General features: G+C 37.9%; 2 protein-coding genes across 5 annotated transcripts in view; both read right to left on the bottom strand.

The window, feature by feature from the left end:
- Window positions 1-15,559, bottom strand: part of fras1 (Fraser extracellular matrix complex subunit 1) — a 139,243-nt gene extending 123,684 nt beyond the window's left edge. For both annotated transcript variants that reach the window (XM_053674449.1, XM_053674450.1), the window contains exons 1-2: window positions 15,082-15,559; window positions 13,303-13,334 (exon numbers count right to left, since the gene is read on the bottom strand). In XM_053674449.1, the coding sequence (XP_053530424.1) occupies window positions 13,303-13,334; window positions 15,082-15,148 (99 nt within the window). In that variant the 5' untranslated portion in view covers window positions 15,149-15,559. The remainder of the gene's footprint in view (window positions 1-13,302; window positions 13,335-15,081) is intronic.
- A 2,549-nt stretch (window positions 15,560-18,108) lies between these two features.
- Window positions 18,109-25,489, bottom strand: mrpl1 (mitochondrial ribosomal protein L1). 3 transcript variants are annotated; one of them, XM_017452262.1, is made up of 10 exons: window positions 25,343-25,489; window positions 25,224-25,264; window positions 25,019-25,130; window positions 24,370-24,658; window positions 23,752-23,835; window positions 23,536-23,607; window positions 21,383-21,494; window positions 21,191-21,291; window positions 19,960-20,041; window positions 18,109-18,275 (listed from the first exon to the last, which is right to left on the bottom strand). In XM_017452262.1, exons 2-10 carry the CDS (start codon window positions 25,261-25,263, stop codon window positions 18,178-18,180), a joined length of 990 nt encoding a protein of 329 aa, XP_017307751.1. In that variant the 5' UTR covers window position 25,264; window positions 25,343-25,489; the 3' UTR covers window positions 18,109-18,177. The 3 variants fall into 3 exon arrangements, with proteins under 3 accessions (XP_017307751.1, XP_017307750.1, XP_017307749.1); XM_017452261.2 differs by lacking the exon at window positions 25,224-25,264 and having other exon boundaries at window positions 25,343-25,445; XM_017452260.3 differs by having other exon boundaries at window positions 25,224-25,396.
- Between the last annotated feature and the right edge of the window lie 125 nt (window positions 25,490-25,614).

Below are 25,614 nucleotides of genomic sequence, written 5' to 3'. Positions count from 1 at the left end.
ATCGGGTTTCTACTCCTGTCAGTCAAAAACAAGAATTTGAGGCTAAAATGGACAGCTGAAGATTAAAAAAAGATCATCTTCAGATGACCAGTTTCAGAAATAAAAGAATGAAAAAGTACTGCCGAGACAAGGTAAAACCCCACAATTTTCCTTATTTTTAGAGAATGATTTGCATAAATGACAACAGATATTAGCTTATGACCTTTCAAATAACCCACTATTTCCTCAGATTCCAGCAGCCATTCACCCCCGCTCGTGAATCACCAACGTATGTTGATGACAAAAGCCATCTCAGTGAGAAAATGGGGCAAGGCAGTATTATGCGTCTCTCCAAGAATGGGGCTGCAGGCGTCTTAATTTAATCTGTTTACACAAAACAGTAAATAAACAATCAGGACAAGATCCCCTGTTGGGTACCAACATGAATTGGTTCCTCCCAGTCCCACTACCATACCTTAAAGGGGACAGGGGAAGGGATAGTGGGATGATGATGTTAATGAATGATAATAGTATCACCCATTTGTCATCCTGGAAGGGCTAAGGGGGGAATTTTTTATTTGAGACATAGCCTGGAGTGTCCTTTAATCTGGCTTTGTCACGGTGTGTCTCTAGGGCAGGGAGTGAAATGACTGTCTGGCTTTTAGCCCTGACATACAGCTTCAATGTGACGAGGACTGATGTTGGTATTCGAAATACACCGAGACACACCAGTATAGGAATGAAAGCTCTTTAAATGGAGCTTAACCCATAAAATGCATGGTGAGAGTTCTCGATTCCAAACTTTGAAGCCATCATTAAGCAAACAAAGTGAGTGTCTATAACGCTCGTGGGATTTACGTGGAGAGAAACAGTCCAAACCATCACACAGAAACTTGGCTGCTTAGTTTCTCACTGATCAGGAACATAATAACTAAATGAAAACATTATTTTCATCAAATTGCAACAGTGACCAGCACATAAAGTAAATTACAACAGTGACATCAGAACCATTCTGAGAAATAATTCTGTCAGATCAGATCACCAGACATGGACTGAGTCAACACTTCTGTTGTTTCAAATCAGAGCTCGTTAATACATTACAGCTTCCATGAACAGGACTCAAAGGCATAAAAACTGTCCGAGGAGTGTGATAAAACGCCCCCTGTTTTCCTCACAGCTGTCATCTACAAACATTTCGCTAGAGTTTTCACGCCCAAAGCCTGGGAGGTCACTGGCATACCTTTACCAGTAATGCTGGGCTGTGTGTCATTCACACTTGCAAATGGAAATTTACCAGGATGCACATATTTACATTTGCTACAAATGTCCCATCACACAAGTATTGGAACTCTGGTTTGTGTTTACACTTAACCTTGTCATGATTATTTGCCATTACATTCCCGTGTCAAAGTTTAAGTGTGAAAAGGACTCTAGAGATGCAAATAATGGTGTCAAGGCTTTTCTCTGTCCAGACACCTAGGTGGTGGAAAGAACTTCCCCTGGCTGTCCAAATAGTGTCTGTGGCTGTCATCAAATGAACACTAAAGACCTACCTCTTTACCCAGTGCTTAAATTAGCACTTTTGTTATTTAAAATAAAATCCTTGCCTAGTGTTTTTTCATACTGTACTAACTTCCCCAACAGGGTTTTTAGACTGATGGCACTCTTAGTCCTTGACCTAGTGAACTAGCATGAAGATGTGCTTTTTCATAGAGACTACAAAGCACTTCTGTAAAGTCGCTCTGTATAAGGGTGTCTGCCAAGTGCCATAAAACTCTACTGAAGATTTTTAATTCATTATTGGTTTATTATGCCACTGTATAGAGTATGTGCATAGTCAAGCTACATCAACAAAATAGTTTACATTAAATTTAAATATTCTTTATATAATATATAAATATATATATATTTATATATTATATAAAGAATATATAAATATATATATATATATAGATATATATATATATATATACACACATACACACACACACACATACATACATATATATATATATATATATATATATATATATATATATATATATATATATATATACGGTTCAGAAATGGACTAGCATATAGTGTGGATGATAATTATAGCGTTGGTCTAATACTTTAGTAGCAAAAGGACAGATCGATCCATCCATCCATCCATCTTCTATACCGCTTACTCCTTTTCAGAGTCACGGGGAACCTGGAGCCGGTCCCAGGGAGCATCAGGCACAAGGCGGGGTACACCCTGGGCAGGGTGCCAATCCATTGCAGGGCACAATCACATCATACACATTCACACACTACGGACACTTTGGACACGTCAATCAGCCTACCATGCATGTCTTTGGACTGGGGGAGGAAACCGGAGTACCCGTTGGAAATCCCCCTGGAGTACGGGGAGAACATGCAAACTCTGCACACACAGGGCCAGGGTGGGAATCAAACCCCCGACCCTGGAGGCGTGAAGCGGACGTGCTCAAAAGGACAGATGTGAACTTTAAATTTCCCCCTACAACCCCTGTTACAGAAAATTAATCAACACCTTCTCAAATAAGAGAATTCAACAACACTGTGGTACAAATAGTTTTGTTTCCTTTTTGCTTTCTGTTCATTTCATGCGCACAATAAAGTATAAAGAAACCATCCAAATATGAATGTGTTATTTGGAATGAAAAGATAATGTGATCACATATTTTTTTCTTTTTAAAGAAAGCTTGCCAGATAGGTTCACAGGGCATCTGGTTGAGGCTGGAGGAGCGCATCGTGACTGGGATCCAACAGGATACAAGAAAAAGTTGGGAGTGGGAGGTTTTAACTTTCATGTGGGTGAGTAGTCAGACATAAAGCTCAGGGGGAAAAAAAGAAAGACATTTCAGATGTTAGATTTTCATATTAATTTATTAAACTGAACTTAAACTATACATTTACAGCATTCATTGTTTTCATTTATATCAATACTGCTGGAAAAAGTGAACCAACTAAATTAATTAATTAGAGAATACTTCTGAGTAAATATTTTTTTTGATTTGGTTACATGCACACCCCACTTCCGGTTTTAATACTGCTGTATTTGAATATAGCTCTGACTACTAGCTAGGTCAGAAACTCAGGATGGTCTCCTTGTACATACACAAGTATATGCTTTGCATTAATCGACATACAGACATACAGTATTAGCTTGTTAAAGACAGTTTACTGTTTTGAGGAGGAAACTGTACTATACACCACTCAACACAGTTAGCTGGCTAGCTTGCTAGCTTGTTGCTAACCAAAGAAGAAGACTGTAGCCTAAATGTAACATTGGCCCAAATACAGATAGAGATATGAATATTTGGAGCACTAAACAGATACAGACCCAGATTGGGACATTGTGTTACCCCTAGTCTTTATATTAATACACTTAAGACGACAAAAAATTCATGGCACTAAAGTTTTCGAGGTCTGTGTGTAAATACACACCTTCTACACCGAACAAACGAATTCCTCATAGCAGTTTTGAGCAACAATTTCCCCCCAGCATGCCTGGGAAATGAGTACCGAGCCTGATCTAATGACAGATAGGTGCTTGCTTATGAAAAGCCCTTGAAGGACAGACTTCTGCTTCCCTTCCTCTCTACCTTCCCCCCCACTCTCAGCTCTGCCCTGCAAATTACAGTCTATTCCTCGCAGAAGATTTCCAGGTGTTTCACCTGTGTAACAATCTGTTACATCTGTAATAAACCGGAATCTAAAGAGGCTAATTGTAGCATTCCTTTGATGCTGAGGTGGATGACAGAGCAGGCAGTAAGGACACAGTACAAAAGATAACAACAGGGAGAGCTCACAGAGTCTGAGTGCCGCCAGGCTCACGCCACTGCCTGTGTGTGTGAATCATCAGCTATCGCCCGGTGCCTGGCCATTAGCCAGTGCTCGACCTAAGGCTGTAGACAGACAGGCCCATGAACAAGGGCATTATTTTCAGCAGAGAGCCATCGGGGAGGCACTGAGGCTCTGTGCCACAGGATGACAGACATGAGGAAAAAAAACTAGCCGTGTTTGTAGGTCCGACATAAAGCATTCCACTCTACCTAATATCATGTTACAGTGGGGAGGAAAAAAAAAGAACCAAAAAAAAAAAAAGAACCATTGCAGGGTAAGTTGTGATCAACGCACAAAGCCGTATCTTATTCTGGTAGCAGGATTCCAGTTGTCCAAAACTGCATTATTTAGCATGAAGTAAGCGTGATAAAAAAATTCTTACTATTCAAATGGGATAAGATTTACAGATACGTCTGTTAAATAATGTTGTCGGAGGATGTCTGCAGTAACCATTTCGCATGGGTTCAGCAGTCACACACACACACAAAAAAAATCATGCATACTATGTGCACAAACTGATTATGTGACCTTTATTATAATAAGTGCTTGTTGATCATTGATCACATGGTCATATAATGTATGTTGGCATAACTGTACTGAGCCTATTTAATCTTTTTTTTTTTAGGTCCAAATTTTGCATATTTTCTCTTTCGGACAAACACCGAAGGTTTAGAAGAGCACTTTCGGAATTTCTCCAGTAACATCCGTACTAAATTGATGCTAAATATATAGTTGTTGAGCAAGTTAAACACACAACGACAGGTTTTATTTCACATTAACAAACTCAAACCATTCTCCATTTTATTCTGACAGAAAGCAAGGGTGCGCTCCGACTCCAGCCAAGAGCACGTGATTCTGGGGGAAGGGGGCGGGGCTTCCAGGTGGTGTCAGTTAATATCAGAGAGTTCAAACCACCTGCACAAATCATTCCAGATCGATATATACAATAAGGTGGCTCCATTTTAGTGAGGGGAAAAAAAGGCTTCTTTTTTTTTGGTGTATTCTTGAGGAATGTCTGCGAAATCAGCATACTCCGATGTTACATTGCGGAACTCCTACACAAAATCCGAGTGATGATTAAATCATCATCATAATGCACTTAAAACAGATACAGATCAAAATGGCACTGCATTGCACCCGTAATGTGTACTTACAGAAGACATTTTTGGAATAATCCATCTGGGACACTGCAAAAATCCTCAGTAGTTACATTGTTTGTATTTGTAGTAGTTACATTGTTTGTATTTGTAACTACAGTTATTAGAGGCAATTCATTTAACATCAGTGCCATTTTATTTTAGTTCCAGACATCTAACAGAAACCTTGGGAAAGGGAAAACAGCCGGGTGCAGGCCACAGTTCTGGAGCTGATGTTCGCTATCTAGGCCAGACCTGGCGCTGCTGAGATCAATGATGGATGTGTTGCTACATCTCTTATGCTGAAGGGCAATGTGTGGTTTGCTTTGCTGATTCACTACCTTGAAAGATTGGGATAAAGCGCATGTATACCAAAAGACATAAAAGTTGTAGAGGATGGGGCAGATGTAAATGTTCGCTATTATTTCATCCCTAAGCACATCGACAAGCTCGGATTAAAGAGGACCCTGAAGATTTGCTGAAATAATCCTTGCTGAAACTTCAGCACAGTCGGTTCAACTAAGGACAAATTAAACTTTGCTCCGCAGACTTCTTCCAAAGTTAGTTATGGATTAACAATATGGAAGCAGACTGAAGAGTGAATAGTTGCCCTACATGTAGTTTTATGTATAACTGCCCAAGACAACAGTTAAATAACACAACAGGAAAGCATTCAGGACATACAATGAGAGAAATATAGGGAAACAAAGTGCAATAGTAGTTGCTTATGTAGAGCTGACATAAAGCATACCTGTCATCATGTTACACTGGGGGAAAAAATAAGAGCCACTTAGGTAACTTTTGCTTAAAGCTTGCTCAAAGTTCATCTGAGACAGCCTACACATTAAATCAACAAATTCTAACTTGAAAATATGTATCAACTGCTCATACTATTCTTTTCTATTATTTACATTCCTTCATTCATAGTAACCACGTTATCCTGCTCAGGGTTGTGGTGAAGCAAGAGTCTCTTCAGTGAGGTGGGAAAACACCCAGGTTCGGAAGCCAGTCCATCTCAGAGCACCATGCATATACACAGTCACACACTCATTCACACCAAGGGCAATTTAGCATATTCGATCCACCTACTGGAATGTTTTAGGAAGGTGGGAGGAAACCCCAAAGGAAACCTGGAGCTGTGAGACAGCAATTTTACATGCTGTGGCACAATGCTACTCTCTACTTACAGTCCAGTGCAAATGTGTGCATCCCAACATGACAAAAATCAACAGACAAAATTGTTTAAAATTATCCCATAACCCTCTAGAACTGATCTGAAGAAGGGATTTATTTCTTTCTTTCTCTCACTCACTCACACTCACTCACACACACACACACACACACACACACACACACACACACACACACACACACACACACACACAAAAGCAATGTGGGAGGTTCAATACTGGCATGGGGTCACTCACCTCCGGAATCTTCACTTAACCCTGCACTTCCATTGTGCTCTATTCACTCCTTAATGCCTGAAAGCATCTCCATTCTCTCTCCCTGAGGCGGGTATTCTTGAAAGGGGGAGGTTACACTTTAAAGTACACCATGGTCAAACTGCACATGGTCGAATGTTTCCAAATATTTCACTGTGATAAGGAAGTGTTTCATCAAATATTCCATCGGAACTGAATTTCTGCTTAATTAGAGGACTCATGTGGTAAGGAACTGTGAGATACTCTGCTTCTTGCATACAAATGATTTCACCCTCTGTCAAACCGAGGTGAAGTTCATTCAGTTTTCAAAAGATACCAAGTGTTGGGAATTGTTTGGAAAACATGTGGCAGCTCTTCTAATCCATGCAACCAGTAATCAGTAATACTACTGAGTCAAAAAAGAGGCAAACAAATAAAGACTCGGGGGCAACAGGCTTCTTTAAAGCTTACAAAAACAACATTACATGCAAGTGCAATCCTTCTAAACACGCTCAAGAATTCAAGCTATTTGTTTCAGCCTGTAAGATGCAAACTGCTGTACTCTCTACACAAATAAGACTAATACAATAAAGGATTCCATTATACTTCATTGAAATGGGACTGCAGATGGCTTATGTTAAACTGGCTATGATCGCATTGTTCACAGATTTAAACCACATTATAACTTTCTGCCAGAGCATCATCAATGAGTCATAATGAAAACAGAGCTGAGAATTCTCTGTCTAAAGACAAGCCAGTCATTTAAAAATAAATCAGGTGAAATATGACTACAGGGCATAGAGACCAGACAAAAGTAGAAATCACTTTGCTTTTCTCAACTCTAAATTATTAAAACACTGAGAAGACACAGAAAGCAAGGGCACAATAAGCTTGAAAAATGATTCGAGCAGGCTTAGACAGTCTTTCATTACCTTCACTAATACTCAGGTAGACAACCCAAAAATCTTCCTATGGGTTTTGTGTAGAAGGTTTACATAAGGGATGGATTTATTTCCTCTCCTTCTCCAAGTCAAGCTAAACAAGGATTGGTTTGTTTTTTTGAACATGGAGGAACATGAATAAAAACCATAAATTAAGAAGCAGAAAGGAAACTAAAGAAAAGACAGGCCTGGTCTGGATCTTAATCTTCCTCAAACTGCCACATGCCACTCTGACATCATCTATCTTTGTGGTATTCACAGAGGAAACCATGCTCCAAATTTCAACCACAGCTCAAAGAGATTAATGAAAGAGAAGCACAGTGGAAGAACCTCCAAAATTTACCTAAGCAAAATAAATAAATAAATAAAAAAGTTTGATTAGGCAAAAAAGTTTAAAGTTAGTTTCACCTGACCATGATAACAGGTGTTTCAGATCTATACATCTGAATACATTTCCCAGTTGATGAGGCTGTCCATAATGTATGGTCCATAAAAAATGTAAATTTATGAGTGGTGCTGAAACAGTCCCCCCTTCCCCCCTCCTTTTTGAGTGACATTTAAGTTAACTCTTGGCAGGAGATATACTTGGGGGGACATTTTTGGCTTTCCATTTGTCATAGCTTGCTTCACGTTCATCAAAAGGCATGACACATGACATGAGGTTTTGGTCTCTGAGGACGTTAGAGGGGATTTGATACCCTATGAAAAAAATGGATTGAAGCAGACATGCCAAAAACTTACAGGCCACATTTTCAAGTGCTGCTTGAGGCATCCTTCTACGACCAGTAGTACTAGTCTCTCAGGAATTCTTGTTGAATAAACCAGTATTGTGTGCGATGATATTGCAGATTAGGCTACATTTGGTCTTTACTTTGGCCCCCGTGCCTTTTTCTTTGTGGCAGCACAAGATTTATATATATATATATATATATATATATATATATATATATATATATATATATATATATATATATATATAAACCTGTGTTGTGTTTACAGTTGTTTGATATCATTGAGAGCAGAGTATTTTTGTGATTTTTTTTTTAACAAAAGATCAAAAGGTTAAACGATAAAGACAATTTTTCACAGCTTTCTTTACTCATATTTACCAAGGGTGCCGATATTAGTGGAGGGCACTGTATGGGTATCTCAGTCTACATAGAATGTGAATGCTTTATCTATTCATTTTAATGTTCAACCACTTAACTTGATTTTTTGTTGTTGTTGTTTTTTTTTGTAAATTTGAGACCAAGTAAACATTATTTAATTTAATTTTATGCAAGCACGCTCAAAAAGTAGGCTTGTTTCCAAAGAAAGCACAAATGGGATTAGAAAACTATTCACCACAAAGACAGAGTATAAACGTGGGGCTGTGGGTTTAACACTGGGAATGGACAACAAGACAAAAGCCAGAAGGCCCTTGGGCAAGCAGAACAGAAACAGTCTAAGAAAAGACGTCTGTTTGATTTGTTTGTTGGTCTATTAGCCAAACCTGGTGCTTGCTGATGCTGAGCTACTGGGCTGGTAACTACAGTATAAATTGACACAGTTTTACTACACTTTAGTATGTAATAGTCTTGGGAAATTATAATAGGGCAAGTCAAACATCGTTTAGTTCACTCTACAGAAAGTAACCATTCAACAAGATTGATAGTCGTCAGGTAAATCAGTGAGAAAAACTCCAAGGCATTCGGTGCTTGGCCAGAATGGGATGAGTGCCAATAGAGCAGCATGTTAGTAACATCTGAACTGGATTAACTATGTAGTTATTCACAACAGGAACTGGAGTCATGTTAAACTATGAATATAGTAGAAGTCTATTGGTCATACACTTGGGTTGAGCACTGTACCTTAGATACAGTTTCCGAATGAAAGGATGTACAATTGACACAGATGGTTGCTTTCAAGGATAAATAAACGCCACACATGTTTTAGTGTTTTGTTCAGTGGTTTTGTCAGCCATCTAAATAATGAAATACTTCAAAATATGGTGAAGAGGAATATAAAAAGGCCTACTGAATTCACCTTGATTTGAATACAACATACGTCAAGGCTTCCATCACTTTACCAGACAAATAATAGCTGAATTTTGTCAACAATGTATTTCAATCTTTGCTTCTAAATGATCAGACACAATAAACATAACAACTAAACATCTGTGTCTTTTGGAATGCCATTGTCTATCTGTGATGTTTCCATACAATGGTAGCAAGAAACAAGAGTATGCTCCTTGTTATCACTGGAATTACTTCATATCTGTTGGAGAAAGGCTAAACAATTTGTTTTTCAAAAGCGTACTTAAAAGCTGATCATGTCCATTAAAAGTCCATGCCCAGCCAGAAGTTACTGAAATGCAAACTATTCCCTTTAATTCCCTGGAAACTTAAGTACAAAACCTGTGAGATTCCTGACAGGTTGGAAACGTTGCCCCGAATTACCACATGCTTCCCAAGAAAATAAAATAAAAATCATCTGTCATTTCCAGAGGTCTCTGTTTAGACAGTTCTATTCACCAAGTGCCCTAGATTTTGATTTCTTCAAGGATGTCTACTTGCAATGCCAAGAATTTTTGCCCGGAGGCACAAGTGTTATATTTGGTTGCGGTGTACTGTATTTCAGAGTACATAGTATTACAGAAAGGGCAAGTACTGCTTCACTAGGAGGTATTAATAGTCTTTCTCCATGTCGGAATACCCCTTCAATGGTCGACTAGCCCCAGTCACTTAGCAAACTCTCTTCAGCAAAGACTTCCCTTAAAACATATCTGCTCATTATCAGTTTTTATTGGTGCTAATGCTCCAGACTTGGATAAGGACTTGAAGGTGAATGAAAGGTCTTTGGTCTTGCCTAAATGTCATTATTTCCACTGGTGTAGACTGGCTCTTTCTCCAGGTGTTTTGGGTAGCCTTTCTCTTTGAACTGCAAAAGGGCCTCTTCCTGAATGTGTATGAGCATGTCTCCACCTGTCCACCTCCATCACCCTACCCCTCTGTGCCTCTTTCTTTCTCCAGGAACCCTCCCCATTCTTAGGTCATAGCCATGCTGTAGCGCACTATAGGCGCATACCAACGGTTCTCAAAGCTATCGGTTAACAGAAAGCCAACACAGGAGAGAATCCGTTGCTGTATATTTACCTTCAATCTACAACCCCACTTCCAAAAAAGATGGGATGCTGTGTAAAATGTAAATGAAAACAGAATGCAATGATTTGCAAATCTGATAACACCATACGTTATTCACGATAGACCCAAGAAAACGTAACAAATGTTTAAACTGAGTAAATGTACCATTTTAAGAAAAAATAAATAAGGTAATTTTGAATTTGAAAATAAGGTAATTTTGAATTTGTTGGCCGCAACACGTCTCAAAAAATTTTGGACGAGGGCAACAAAAGGCTGGAAAAGTAAGTGTAACTAAAAAGAAACAGCTGGAGGAACATTTTTCAACTAATTAGGTTAATTGGCAACAGGTCAGAAACATGATTGGGTATAAAAAGAGTTTTTAGAGAGGCAGTGTCTTTCAGAATTAAAGATGGTATAGAATGTGGATAGAAGCATATGTTGCACTAAAACCTGTATATATACGTTTCAGCATTGATGGTGTTTTTCCCGATGTGCAAGCTGCCCATTCCATAGCCACTAATGCACCCCCATACCATCAGAGATGCAGGCTTTTGAAGTGAGCACTGACAAAAAGCCAGATGGTCTCTCTCCTCTTTAGTTTAGAGGACGCGGCGTCCGTGGTTTCCAAAAAAAAATTAAAATTTCGATGCGTCTGACCACAGAACAATTTTATCTTTGCCTCAGTCCATTTTAAATGAGTTTTGGCCCACAGAAGACAGCAGCGTTTCGGGATCATGTTGACATACGGCTTCTCCTTTGCATGACAGAGCTTTATGACACGGCGAACTGCGTTCACAGACGATGAGTTCTGGAGGTCTTTCTGAGAACATGCAGTGATTTCCATTACATATCACGCCTGTTTTTAAATGCAGTGCCGCCTGAGGGCCCGAAGATCACGGGCATGCAATATTGATTTTCACCCTTGTCACAGAGATTTCTCCAGTTTCTCTGAATCGTTTGATGATATTATGTACTGTAGATGATGAGATATTCATAGTCTTCACTATTTTATGCTAAGGAACATTATTCTGAAATTGTTCTGCAAATTGTACACGCAGATTTTCGCAGATTGGTGAAACTCTGCTCATCTTAAAGACTTTGCCTGTCTAAGATACTCTTTTCATACCCAGTCATGTTACTGACCAGTTTCCAATTAACCTCCAGCTGTTTCTTTTTAGTAACACTTACTTTTCTAGCCTTGTGTTGCCCCGTCCCAACTTTTTTGAGAAATGTTGCAGCCATCAAATTAATAATTACCTTATTTTTTTCCTTAAAATGGTACATGCACTCAGTTTAAACAGTTGGTATGTTTTCTATGTTCTATTGTGAATAATATATGGGTTTATGAGATTTGCAAATCAATGCATTCTGTTTTTATTTTCAAGTATTTACAATTTACACAACGTTGCAACTTTTTTCGAATTGGGGTTGTAATTACTAGTGTTTCAAAGGTTCATAGTCTGGCATTAGTCTTTACACACCATTACAAGCTGGGGGAAAAATAGGTAGCAACTTATTGCATTTTTTTAAATCCATGTCAGAGTCAAAACGGTGGTAGTGAAATTTCAAGCAAGACTTGGAAAATTACAAACATCAGTAAGAGAGGCAACTCAACAGCAACTACATTTTAGCTCTTTACTACTCAGAAAGCCAGAAATGAAGTTCTCAGATATGTTCTCAGACATGGAAAAGCTTTTCAGGTTCTCAACACAATGTCTCAAACATTGTCTTGACGGATTCCTCAAGACATTTCTTCATATTGTTAAGGACTGAAGCTTTCCAAGGGCTCTCCAGAGATCCATATCTCAGACTCTAGTGTGTTAGATGGATCCTTTTCCCAACAGGAGAAATTTTAAGACATGTGCCTTTCAATCCAGGGCTGTTTTTAAATGCCTGGGAATTGGTCACTAATTGTTATAACTGATCACAACCACAACTATGAGACATCATAGCTTTCCACATGGAACAGTTTATAAAAAGGGAAGCCCTCTGTTGTATGGTTTTTACCAGGATTAAGAACTTTTTCTCCCAAAGACTGGATTTGGATGTATGGTATGATCTTGAAGACCATTTTGTCACTCATCCCAGAGCTATGTTTAAATGCATGGGAACTGGTGACCAATTGCTATAACGGATGAGTCAGATGAGTTGTTTAAGATCTGCAAGATCTTACCACAAGTCAGGTCATTTTGATCTACAGCTACAAGACATTCAAGATTTCAAAAGGGGTTCCACTTGGAAACCCTCTGTTGTCAAGCTTTTACAAGGGTTAAGGGTCCTCCGGAGACATCCCCCCTGGGAATGGATTTGGATTTATGGTATAAACCTGAACACAGATTGCCACTCATCCCTGAGCCACATTTAAAAATCTGGGAATTGGTCACCAATAGTTATAACTCAGGAGCCACATGAGTTGTTAAACATCTTCACGATCTTACCACATGTCTAGTCACAGACCTCTAACTACAAGAAAGAAAGAAAAAATGACCTGTACACAGTGAGATGTCTCTCAATGAGACAGTGATCCATTTATCACAACATAGAATCTAGCTTATTTCTCTGCCCCATTAACATTCAAAAAGTCTGCTGGCATTCATTATTCACGAGGTACTTCTGCTCATCAGCATTACTATTCGGTCTCTTCTCGTTGATCCTTAATCAGCCCGCAGCTGTCAGAGGCGGCACCATGATAATGTACTTCTCATGAATTATTAACGAGGCCAAGTCCAGCTTGTGTAAATCGAGCACAATTACAGCTTGAAGCTTGGATAATTGCAGATACATACTTAAACCAGATATAGCAGTCTGATTACGATAAAGACAGTAACTGAAATCCATACATACATACCGCAACCAGGACTCCTTGGTGGACACAAGCTCCTGTAGATGAGTAGGGATGAGGGGCATTGGAGTGGAAAAGAAGCAACATGTCACTTACAGTTGCATCAAAAGCTTTAAAGGCAGCTTAGAAAACATGCTTTCCTTAATAAAACTTCAATTCACCTTAAATAAATGGCACATGATTATAATAGGCTAATAACTTCATCAGCATATGTCAATTGTAGATATTGGATTATTATAATTATACAAGCTACATATCAACAAATTAAGTGTTGTGCTTCCCTTATGATATAGCAGGTAAGAGTTGAAAAAGAACTTGAAAACTAAATAAAGATGACAAATAGTGTATGTTAAGATATTTATAGTAATAAATACATGATTCGCAGTTCAAAAGACTTGAAAAGCATCTCACTTTCTGTATGATACGATAACATAGAATGTGATCACTTGTTTACCCAGGCTTTGCTTTTATACATGTAATACCAACCTTTTTCATATTATCTGAGCAGCTTTGGTATCCTCATCTACAGTAACATCTCTACCAGATTGCTTCGCACATTCTTTTGGACGTATCTGTTATGTACCAATATTTTAGTTCAGTTATGTTCAAGCCATTTTCCTGTTGGTTTTGCCTAATGTTCTGAATTGCTGTCTTGTTACAGGATGCAATCTACATACAATTTTTTTGTAGATGAAATGGTAAATAGATTTTCTTTTCCTTTTTTTCCCCCCTTTCACTCCCAACCTTGTTATTTGGTTTTGTTTGATTACTTTGCTTACAGACATTTGGCAGTATGAACAAACCTATCAGAGCTTCTAAATGTGTTTCCTTGGCTTATTGATCAGTGTAAAAATGTAGATGGTGAAACACAGTTCCAGCTCATTCCAACGTTTTTAGAGCAAATCTACAGCGGATGTGCCACTTTGGAGTCTTATCTCAGGCAATAAATTCCAAATTTAACATTCACAGAAAGATTCCTAGTGTGAAATGAACGCCTTAGTCTGTCTGGATACAAATACAATTAATTCAACAGCCATTGTTAATGCAACACTAAGATGTAATTCAACACTGGGGACTTTTCTGTTATACATTACAATGAATCAGGAAATACAGGCAGTGCCAGCATTTTTCTGTGCAAACAAAAGAAATTAAAAAAAAAAAAATAGCATGCATGAGTCACCATGCATACGATTTTTTGGTTATTCAAAGTCTTTGTAATATCATGTAGCATTATTTATAAGTCAGAGATTAAAGATAGTAAGATCAAAGTTTTGCTCTGACAAGAAACCCCAAAGTGTCTATAAGCTACAGAGCTTTCCTTCTTATAACCTAAAAAACAAACAAACAAACAAAAAAACAATTTGAAGTGCACACACCTAGAGAGCTGAATGAAGTCTTGACCTGTTACAATGGTGCACGAAAAAAGGCATGTTTTGGGTTACACTGAGTGCAGTGTGTGCTCCGCACGCGCTCCACTTTTCATTCATAACAAAGCACATTTCCACACTTCTAACTCATGCATTTTTTTTTCTGTCAAAGCATTGAAATGATGATTTATAACGGGCTGAATAGGGCACAATCAAATGTTGCGAGCAATTATAAACATAATGTGAGTGGTGAGTTCAGGTATTCCTCAACAGCACGCGCACCACACATGTCTAACAGCTTGAAATTATTAACAAACACAGTAGTGTTGTTGTTGTTGTTGTTGTTATAAGAGCAACTTTATCAAGCTGGATGAAGCACTACAGTCATTTAAGAAGCAAAATTAACTTTGCCACAAACCTTCGGTTCCTCGCGTGATCGCAGTGAATGCAGTGCACACGGCGAGAAGAATCCACACAAGGTCCATTATGACTTTAGAAAATCTTCAGTCATTCATTTAATAATAAAATAATAATAATAATAATAATAATAATGAAAGGAAACAACCTCGAAATGGTTTTTAGCTAGAGGATAAATCAGAATTTCCGTGAAACATCGTGGTCTCTGAAGGTGTGCAGATGCACCAGGGCTCGAGACAAGTCGCTTCAATAATCCTACAAGAATAAGAAGAAAAGGAAAGAGGTGCAAGTCGAGCCAGTGATCCGCGCGCTCCAGTGCGTGCTACTAGTCCACACAACTTCAGTTCCTAGCTGAAATATAACTCCACTCGAATTTAAGGGTGAGAACCCATTGCGTGGGAAACGGCTAGTTAGTCTGGTTAATTATAGTGGAGAGAGAGAGAGAGAGAGAGAGAGAGAGAGAGAGAGAGACTCGCGCTGAGGACTCTGAGCTCTGAGCACTGGCTAGGGGAAGTTAGGTATTGATTAGAGAATTGGGACGCCCCCCCCCCCCCCTCCCATGCTCCAGTCAGTGCACCATCGCTGCAATGCTCTTGTGTCTTCATTCAAGTTTTCACTGAGGACCAAAGCTTTACGCACGTCTAGTGTTTGCAAAGTATTTTCAATTCATGCATGCACAGTTTACTTCATGCGCGCGCGTTAGTTAGTATCTTAGCTTTATTTACGAATATCGCATCGACATAGTTATCTCTATATTCCCTTTTTGGTTTTATTAGGTATTATGGTGGAGGAAACGCTCCCATGGCAGCGTGGATTAAGATATAATAATTCAGGGAGAGATATTAGGAATTTTATAGGATTTTGTAGTCTTGTTTAGGTACTGTACAGACCCCTGGGAGAAGGGTTGCCAGATCTGCATGAGAAGTCCACTAGTACTGAGACACCCAAACACGCGGGTTCAAAAGTCCACTGTTAAATCATCTATACATGTTCATATCATATAATACATTTGAAATGAAGCAGCATTCAAGAAAGTTTTTTTTTTTTTCACCAAGGTCTTAAAATTGCTTGGAGCATATCACTGCATATGCAAGGAATAAAATTTGAGGGAGATATTCAAGAGTTTATTGTTATATGCACTGGCAGTTACAATGTAGAACAACCCATCCATTTTCTGTATTGCTTATCCAACACAGGGTTGCAGGGAAACCTGGAGCCTATCCCAGGGAACTCAGGACACAAGGTAGGGGGCAATCTGGACGGGGTGCCAACCCATCGCAGGGTACAATGGCAGACACATTCACACACTATGGACAACTTGGAAATGCCATTGCAATGGGCAACATTGCAAGGTTGACAGTGAGTGATAGTTATTGACAAGCCTGATGGTTAATAATAACTTTCTTTATCTTTTTTTACTAACAAGCATGTGTCTTTCTTTCTAAGCATTTACAGTTACATTTAATGTTGTGGATCATCAGTTAAACAAGCTAGTTCCTGTTATATCTTACATTATAGCAGCAATAAACAGTCATTCATGTCATGTGTGTCAATAAACAGTCATAGGGCAGTGGTGTCTTGAAGGTTAAAGCTCTGGGTTACTGATCAGAAGGTCGGGGGTTCAAGCCCCAGCCCTGCCAAGCTGCCACTCTTGGGCCTTTAACCCTCTCTGCTCCAGGGGTGCTGTATCATGGCTAACCCCAACTTCCTGACATGTTGGTATATGCAAAAAATAAAATAAATTTTGCTCTAATGTATATGTGACTATAAAGACTCATTAGTCCATCACCATACTCTTATTTTTTTTCTCTTTCTTGAAGTTTATAAGACAAAATGCAGCTTGTTATGTTACCAGGTAACTGGAAAGCGAAGACCTCTCTCCTGAAGACTTTCTTGTGTCTGAAAAAGTAAACAGCCTTACCTCTGACTGTTACAAAACTCTGACAGCATAGACATTCCAAAATCAATGCGCCCTTACAGAAAATGTCATCATGCCAACAATTACAAGTTTCGAAAATCTCTTTATGTGAAGTATTTGCCGCTTTGAATGAGAAGGTACCATATAAATAATAATATATTAGAAGGAAAGTCTTAATAAAAAACTGATTTGTTTGTATTTTCAAACAGTACTGTCAGCATTGCTATGAAAAATGAATAAACACCTTCTGGCCGATCAGAATAGAGAATTCAACTATGGCGCTATGGTGTATAAAGTCACAATGTAGAACTATGAGAATGAATAAACTAATTATCTGAAGCACAAGTGCATTCATAGAGTTAAAGTAAAAGTAGACTAGTTTCAATGGAAAACTATGGACCTGGCAACACTGACAGGGCGTCATGCACCAAGTGATGCATAATATTGGTTCAAAGACTGTTCAAGTGTGACAAATAATCATGAATTGCACACTAAATTGTAGCATAGCTACTGATGTGACTAAATATTTAGTGAGGAAAATATGAGATTTGTGAGACGTGTCCATACCTGTGGAGAACATTTAGACTGTTACTCGTGTGTGTGGTGTTGTATATAGTGTGCCTTATTTTACATGTAAGCAATTGACCTGAGCCTCACCAAATCATTTCGATGCATGTATGTCTTGACATAATGTTCAAATAAGAAACAAACCTGACTGTATCTTCAAATGGCAGCACCAAATGTGTTAAGCCTGGGGAGATCAAATGTGTGATCATATATAGCAAGTTTCAAATGTTTGCATAGGTGTATTTGTAGAAAAACTAGAATTGATTAGTTACTGACCAAACCATGAATGTTTTTTGCTGATAAAATGAAAAATAAGTGCTTATGCTAATCAAATAGAGACGTTAAATGCTCTGCATTTTTGCGCCAGTTATAAGGATGCAGCAGGTGAATAATGATGGGAGAAAGACTGCCACCTGGTGCTCACCAACGGTACTACAATGTAACTATCCAGCCTTCTCTCTGGACAAAAAAAACAAAAGAAAAAAGAAAAATTGCACCCATCTCTGCACCCTATTAATAAAACCTACACACCAGATGACAATATTACATATTTGAGAAAATTTATTACATATATGTCATTGCACAATGAAATATACACTATGAGGACTTTACTCAGGCCTCCTTCACCTCTTGCTGTAAAAATGCTTCATATTTGATGCGTAAAGCCTCGCTCGTCTGACTGTTTGTGATGGCTCTCTCAATAATGGAACCTGCATAAAAGTACAAATACAATCATTGTATCAAACAGGAGCATCACCTCTGAGCCAACATATAAGATCATAAGCTTCATTTAACATCTAATGTATAAAAGTGGAGGGAATAAGACTGCACATCTGTACTGTATGTACTAGATTTTATTATACAAATATGCATTTTCATACAAATGCTTTGTTTCTGATCAAAATACCACTTCTCTTATTCAAGACATAAAAATAGTATTTACAGTGCTGTGAAAAAGTATTTGCCCCATCCTGATTTCTTCTGTTTTTGTGTATACCTCATACTAAATTGTTTCAGAAATTAAAACAAAATCTAAGATAAAACCTGAGTGCAACCTGAGTAAACACAAAATACAGTTTTTAAATGATAATGATATTTATTGAAGCAAAAAATGTTATTCAATACCAACTGGGCCTGTGTGAAAATGTATTTACCCCATAGTTACTAATTCCCCAAATCTATGAAACTACATTCATAATGGGGTTCAGCTGGACTAGACACAACCAGGCCTGATTACTGCAAACTCTGTTCAATCAAATCAACACTTAGAACTTTTTCAACAGCATGAAGTTGGATAAAAGGTCTTACCCAGTAACACACATGCCAAAGCTGAAAGAAATTCCAGAAATGATGAGGAAGAAGGTGATTGAAATACATCAGTCTGGGAAGGACTACAAAGCTATTTCAAAGGCTCTGGGACTCCAAAGAACCACAGTGGGAGCCGTTATCCCCAACTAGAAAAACTCAGCACAGTAGTGAAGCTTCCCAGAAGTGGCCGACCTTCCAAAATTCCTCCAAGAGCACAGCAACGACTCATCCAGGAAGTCACAAAAGACCCAAGGACAACGTCAAATGAACTACAGGTCTCTCTTGCATCAATAAAGGTCATTGTTCATGACTCCACTATCAGAAAGACACTGGGCAAAAATGGCATCCATTGAAGAGTGGAGAAGGTGAAAACCACTGCTAACCCAGAAGAACATTAAGGCTTATCTGAATTTTGGCAAAACACACTTTGATGATCCTCAAACCTTTTGGGAGAAAGTTCTGTGAACTGATGAGTAGAAAGTGGAACGGTGTGAAAGACAGGGGTCCCTTTACATCTGGTGTAAATGAAACACAGAATTCCACAAAAAGTACATCATACGATCAAGCGTGGTGGTGGAAGGGTGATGGTGTGGGGATGCTTTGCTGCTTCAGGAACTGGGCAACTTGCAATAATTGAGGGAAACATGAATTCTGCTCTCTACCAGAAAATCATAAAGTAGTATGTCCGGTCTTCAGTCCATAAGTTGAAACTGGATTATGCAGCAGGACAATGATCCAAAGCATAGGAGTAAGTCCTAGTCCTAGAAGTAAGTGACAGACTGACCTCCAGTTATCGGAAGTGTTCGGTTGCAGTTATTGCTGCTAAAGGTGGCACAACCACATTAAGTTTAAGGGCGCAATTAGTTTTTCACATTGGTGATGGGTATTGGATAACTTTTTGCTTCAATAAAAAATAAAAAAATTAAATAAAAACTGCATTGTGTGTTTTAACTCAGGTTGCTTTTGTTTTATGTTGTATTTCGTTTGAAGCTACGTTTGAACACTTTATTGTTTTCACGATATTGTTTGCTTTATTGAAATGCTTTGAAATACAGTGTCAATGCAGCGCAGTGACGAAACACTCACCGAATTCTGATGGCTTGTGGGATGCAACGTCCTGAATGATGACCCGCATGTTATCTAGGATGTGTTCCTTTGGCATATCCAGCTGTTTGAAAGAATTCAGTATTGCATGATTCATTTCAGTAAAATGAATGTGCTATACATTTACTCTGGTTAATTACAACATGTCAAGCTTCTGCTTCAGTATATTATTAACCAAATGATAAGGCACTTTTGGTTAATAACATTTTATAACGTGTACCTTACTACCTCCACTACTACTACTACTACTACTACAGCTGAGATCATAAGTTTACATATGCCTTGCAAAAAATCATATAATAATAATAATAAGAAGAAGAAGGAGAAGAAGAAGAAGCAGCAGTGGCAGAAGAAACAGCAGCAGCAGCAGAAGAAGAAGAGGCAGCAGCAGAGGCAGAAGAAACAGCAGCAGAAGAAGAAGAAACAGCAGCAGAAGCAGAAGAAGCAGCAGCAGAGGCAGAAGAAACAGCATCAGCAGCAAAGAAGCAGCAGCACAAGAAGAAACAGCAGCAGAAGCAGAAGAAGCAGCAGAAGAAGAAGCTACAGCAGCATCAGCAGCAGCAGCAGAAGCAAAAGAAGCAGAAGAACCAGCAGAAGAACCAGCAGAAGAAGAAGCAGCAGAAAAAGAAGATGCAGAACAAGCAGAAGAAACAGCAGCAGCAGCAGCAGCAGAAGAAGCAGCAACAGAAGAAGAAGAAGCAGCAGGAGAAGAAGATGCAGAAGCAGCAGCAGCAACCTGGAGCTGGAGGATTTTTCTGAAGAACAGTGGGCAGTTTAACTGCTCAGGACAAACAAGGGACTCGTGAAGAACTATCACAAAACAAACACAGTCGTGGATCATCCAGGTAAAGACACACGGTATTAAGAATCAAGCGTGTGTAAACTTTTGAACTGGTTCATTTGAGTAAATTCAGTTATTATTGTATCTTGTGGACTATATTTAAACATCTGCTATGTGAAGTAGCTTATTCAGGGCAGGACTAAAAAAAAAACTAAATGCAATTTAATAATCTCTCTTTTTAAAAAAAAAAAATTATTAACATTTACAGATTCTGCAAGGCGTATGTAAACTTATGAGCTCAACTGTATAAATTGTTTGTTATTTTACGAAATGAAATGATTATACTGTAAAATGTCATTAGAGCTACAGTTAGAAATACCTAATGGTTTACTGTAATCATTGCTATGCTGTAAGGTTTCGAATTTGATTTACCGTTCCAACTTGCGTGATGACGTAGACATCCCTCTCCACCATGTACTCATGTCCGCTCCTGAACAACTGCAGCATTTTAGGAATGTTCACCCCAACTGACCCTGAACCAGCATGAACAGTCATTTAGGACGACTTAAACGTCATCATTTTCTCACTAAACAGACAGAATTTGGATGTGAGGAAGACACTCGCCTCGTTTGCTCTTTGGGAATTTTTTCCTCAGTTTGTTTTTTAAAGGCAGGAGCTTTGGGATGATGTCGGGAACAGCCACGTAAAAGTCTGCTGTGATCTCGTCTTCCAAGATCTACAAAGAATAATACAAACATCAGTCTGAGTCCACTACCAACAAGAATGTTTTATTTTATGAGTTTCATCACTTCTGTATGCGCACAAATGATTATTTTTTGTTTGCCCTTGAATACCATTCCACAGACATGGGGTGTATTTACAATGCTCAAAACATGTGCATGAATGAAATATTGTGGTACAATAAACTCATCAGACAGCAGCGCTGGATGTGATACTGCTTCTTGCTTTGGATTTCATGGAATGGATTTGAGTTTAAGGTTAACAACTGCATGTAATTCATTCTGATCTCTGAATGCCGATGTGTGCAATTCTGAGATCAGCTTTTTTACTATGTACACTCACCTTTATTAAATATAACATGCAAATATTGGTACTGACCACTAGATTATTATAAGACTGCATTGCCACTGTCAGATTTGTTCATCCGATTCGATATTCACGTCTGTGTCCTCAGAGGTAGTTAGATGATTGAACACAATGCCAGAGTGGGTGATAGTGTGACAGAGTGTGTGCTGCTATAGTAGAGCTACAGGCAAACAATAATAATGAGTCTTTACTGTCACATATACATTACAGCACAGTGAAATTCTTTTCTTCACATACCCTAGCATGTTAGGAAGCTGGGGTCAGAGTGCAGAGTGCAATCAGCCATGATACAGCGCCCCTGGAGCAGAGAGGGTTAAGGGCTTTGTTCAAGGGCCCAACAGCGGCAGCCTGTATATATATATATATATATATATATATATATATATATATATATATATATATATATATATATATATATATATATCAACTGACATTCAATGAAGCTTTTGCTTCCTTTTTTTATTCCTCTGTATTACTGTCTTCTGTCAAACACAAACACGCACACCACCCATAACAAGAAAGTTTAAATACACTGAAAAATGATAATTGATTAAAGCAATAAGTCTGCTTCCCCAGCTCTCTGTGCAGTTCCATTTTTTAGGTGTTTGTCTGATTATTCTACAGGTTTTCGAAAAGGTTGTCTACATAACGTATTCATGAAACGAATACCGTATTTTTGACTTGCGATCAATATTCAGGAAGTAGGCTATTCATATTTTATGTGACATTAAAATGGGTCTCTGGGTCCCTGTATTAATTATGAGAAAGTAAACTCACAAAATTAATATAGTAAAGATACTCCCATTAAAAATGAAATTTGTTACAGCATATGTAAATTAAGACATGCTACTTCTGTGGAAATTGTATGAGGTATGAAGTCATGAAGTTGTAAGTGCATGTAAACTTACTGATCAAATTACCGTCTAAATCTGATTTTTTTTTAACCATTCAATTATTTTTAATATTTATTTGATTGAATGATGTTGGTTGGTTTACTGACCTGAATGCCAAACTTACTGATTAACTACTGGTTAATTAGTTTATTGATTGATTGACTGACTGAATTATTAATTAGTTTATTTATTTATTTATTAATTGGATAATTAAGTTAATGGTTTTCTGATTGAGTGAGTAATTGGTTTATTGCCTGAACACTGACTGACTGAATAATTGGTTGGTATATTGATTGACTAAATAATCACCTGATTAACTGAATAATTGATTGACTGTTAATTGGTTTATTGAATGATTGACTGACAGACTGATTAATTGGTTTACTATTGATTGACTGACTGATATAAGGATTGACTGAAATACTGTCTGACATTTTACTGCTGTAAAATGTAATTACATATGAAAACTTCAGTGCTCTGTGGACGTTATTATTACATTACATTCTATAGTAATTATTTTTAGTTCCTGTTCCTGTCCATATTTGTAGCGAAGTCCGACAAAAATACGCATGCTTAAAGCCTAGTGTGACCGTCCCATCACTGATAAATCGGTTGGTTTAATGATTGATTGATTGACTGACAAATTAATTGGTTGGTTATTGACTGACTGAGCAATTAACTGACTCATTTACGGCTAATACAATCTTACAAATCTGGCTGTTCAGGAGAAGTGACTAACCTGGTTGAAGGTTTGCTTTTAACATCAATAAGTCGTACCTTTTCAACAAGTTCGGCTCCTCCCACTATAGCTGCTCCGTGCTCAGTGGCCACTCTGGCTTCCTCTGGATCCTAAAAATAACCCCAGTCATACAGACACATGACAGAACATTGTACTACAATCAGTATGCTTTAAACAGGATTTTAATTCACACTCAACTGAACGGAGTGCATGCGCAGACTTTAAAATGTGCAGATTTAGAAGCAGATACTCACCTCTGTGAAAACCATGACTTTGTTCAGATCGTTTTTAAACGGATGCGGTAAATGGACAGTGCTAACAAAGGGGTCTACTTTTCTCTGAGGGAAGAGGAAAAGAAAGAAACTTTTTAACATAAGCAGTTGTTGTATAATAAGTTAGGAGAGTTAGGTTGGGTATACATGTTGAGCGATTACAGAGGTGAACAAATCATCAACTTTTTTTTAGCTAGGCCATGGGGCAAGTGAAAGCTCCAGTGTGCCTGGCCTGAAGTCAGCTTAGTGAGGCTATAAAGCTGCAATACATCCATATTTTTGGCTGAATTAATTCTAAATGTATTTTAAAAATGTAACTATTTATTGTTATATTCATGAACAAAGTTGAGTTATATAATGAGTTCTGGAAAGAGAAAAAAACAGTAGACTATCTATTCATTAAAAAAAAGAAATGCTACTGTATTGAGAGCTTATTTGACCAAATGTGACCAAAAATATTTGAACATGATTATTGTCCCATTCTAGCATTTTTCCCTATTACATCGAAGCACTTAAAATATTTCCAAATTTCTAGAAATTTGTAACAGAATAATCAATACACAGCGTAAAGAAACATGATTAGAAAGGTGGGTTCTGCACCTTTTTCTCTAGTTTCATATCCAGCATCAGTTCAATGAAAAGAGGCTGATCTTCAGGGGTAAAGTCCAGCTTCTGAAAGCTCTTCAGCATGTCCACAGCTACATCTGCATCATACACCTGTTTAGGATAGTGCCTCACTACATACACGTCATCGATCGGCACCCAGGCTGTCAGGCCGTACGGCTTATGACGACCGGTATCATCGATCTTCTTTTTCTCCTTCTTCTTCTCTTCTTGCTTTACTTCCTTTGCTGCTCCCTTTTCACCTTTTTTCTCCTTCTTAGATGGTCTGCGAAACAAAAGGAAAGAAGCACTATTTGTTTCATGCATCCATTAATATGCTAAATAGAATATATATATATATATATATATATATATATATATATATATATATATATATATTTCTTAACAACAAAACAGTTCTTATATATAACAACATATAACAATGACAGTTATATATATATATATATATATATATATATATATATATATATATATATATATATATATATATATTTATATAAAATTTTTAAATGGTTCAAATATGTGCCCTTGCTTTTCTGAACGAGAAATATTCTCTAATTCCCTTGTCTGCTGTGCTTATCTTTTTTCTTTCCTGATGAAAGATACTTAAATGCATGATGCTAACTTGGCTGCTGCAGCATACGTCCTGACAGGATGATGCCTAGCTGCATTCTGGGACGGACATAAAGAAGATGAAGCGCTGGAGATAAGGATCTGCCTCTGACATCCAGCCAACACTGTGAGACAAAACATCCAGAATTTACAGCATGTTAGACAGCTAGTGCTGCTAGTTCTAGTGCTAATACTGTACAAAATAAATAGCTACTCGCATGACAGCGCAGTACAGGTTATGAGAAACTGCACATTCATGCTGAAATGAGACATAAAATATGTTAATACAGCATGCTTACAATATTTTATACAACAGAAAAAAATCTATAAACCTGACCTCTTAATAAGCTCCTGGCGGAGGCTGCCATATTTACTGGTGCCGCTGTTATTACTTTCCGTGTGGGACCACAAAATGTGTCTAATAGTTCCGGTACTACAACGTAACGCACTTATAAAATATTGCGAGTAAAAAAAAATATTTTGAGTAATGTAAAGCTGACTTAGAATTTAATTTGAAGTTTTAACCGAAATGGAAAAAAAGTGTTTAAAGTAAGATAACAACCTTCAAAATAATTAGCAGCTTGTCTCAATAACTGCATTAACAGTTAT

Source organism: Ictalurus punctatus, chromosome 22, assembly GCF_001660625.3.
Source record: "Ictalurus punctatus breed USDA103 chromosome 22, Coco_2.0, whole genome shotgun sequence".
Lineage (NCBI taxonomy): Eukaryota > Metazoa > Chordata > Actinopteri > Siluriformes > Ictaluridae > Ictalurus > Ictalurus punctatus.
This window is presented reverse-complemented; position numbering and strand designations above follow the sequence as displayed.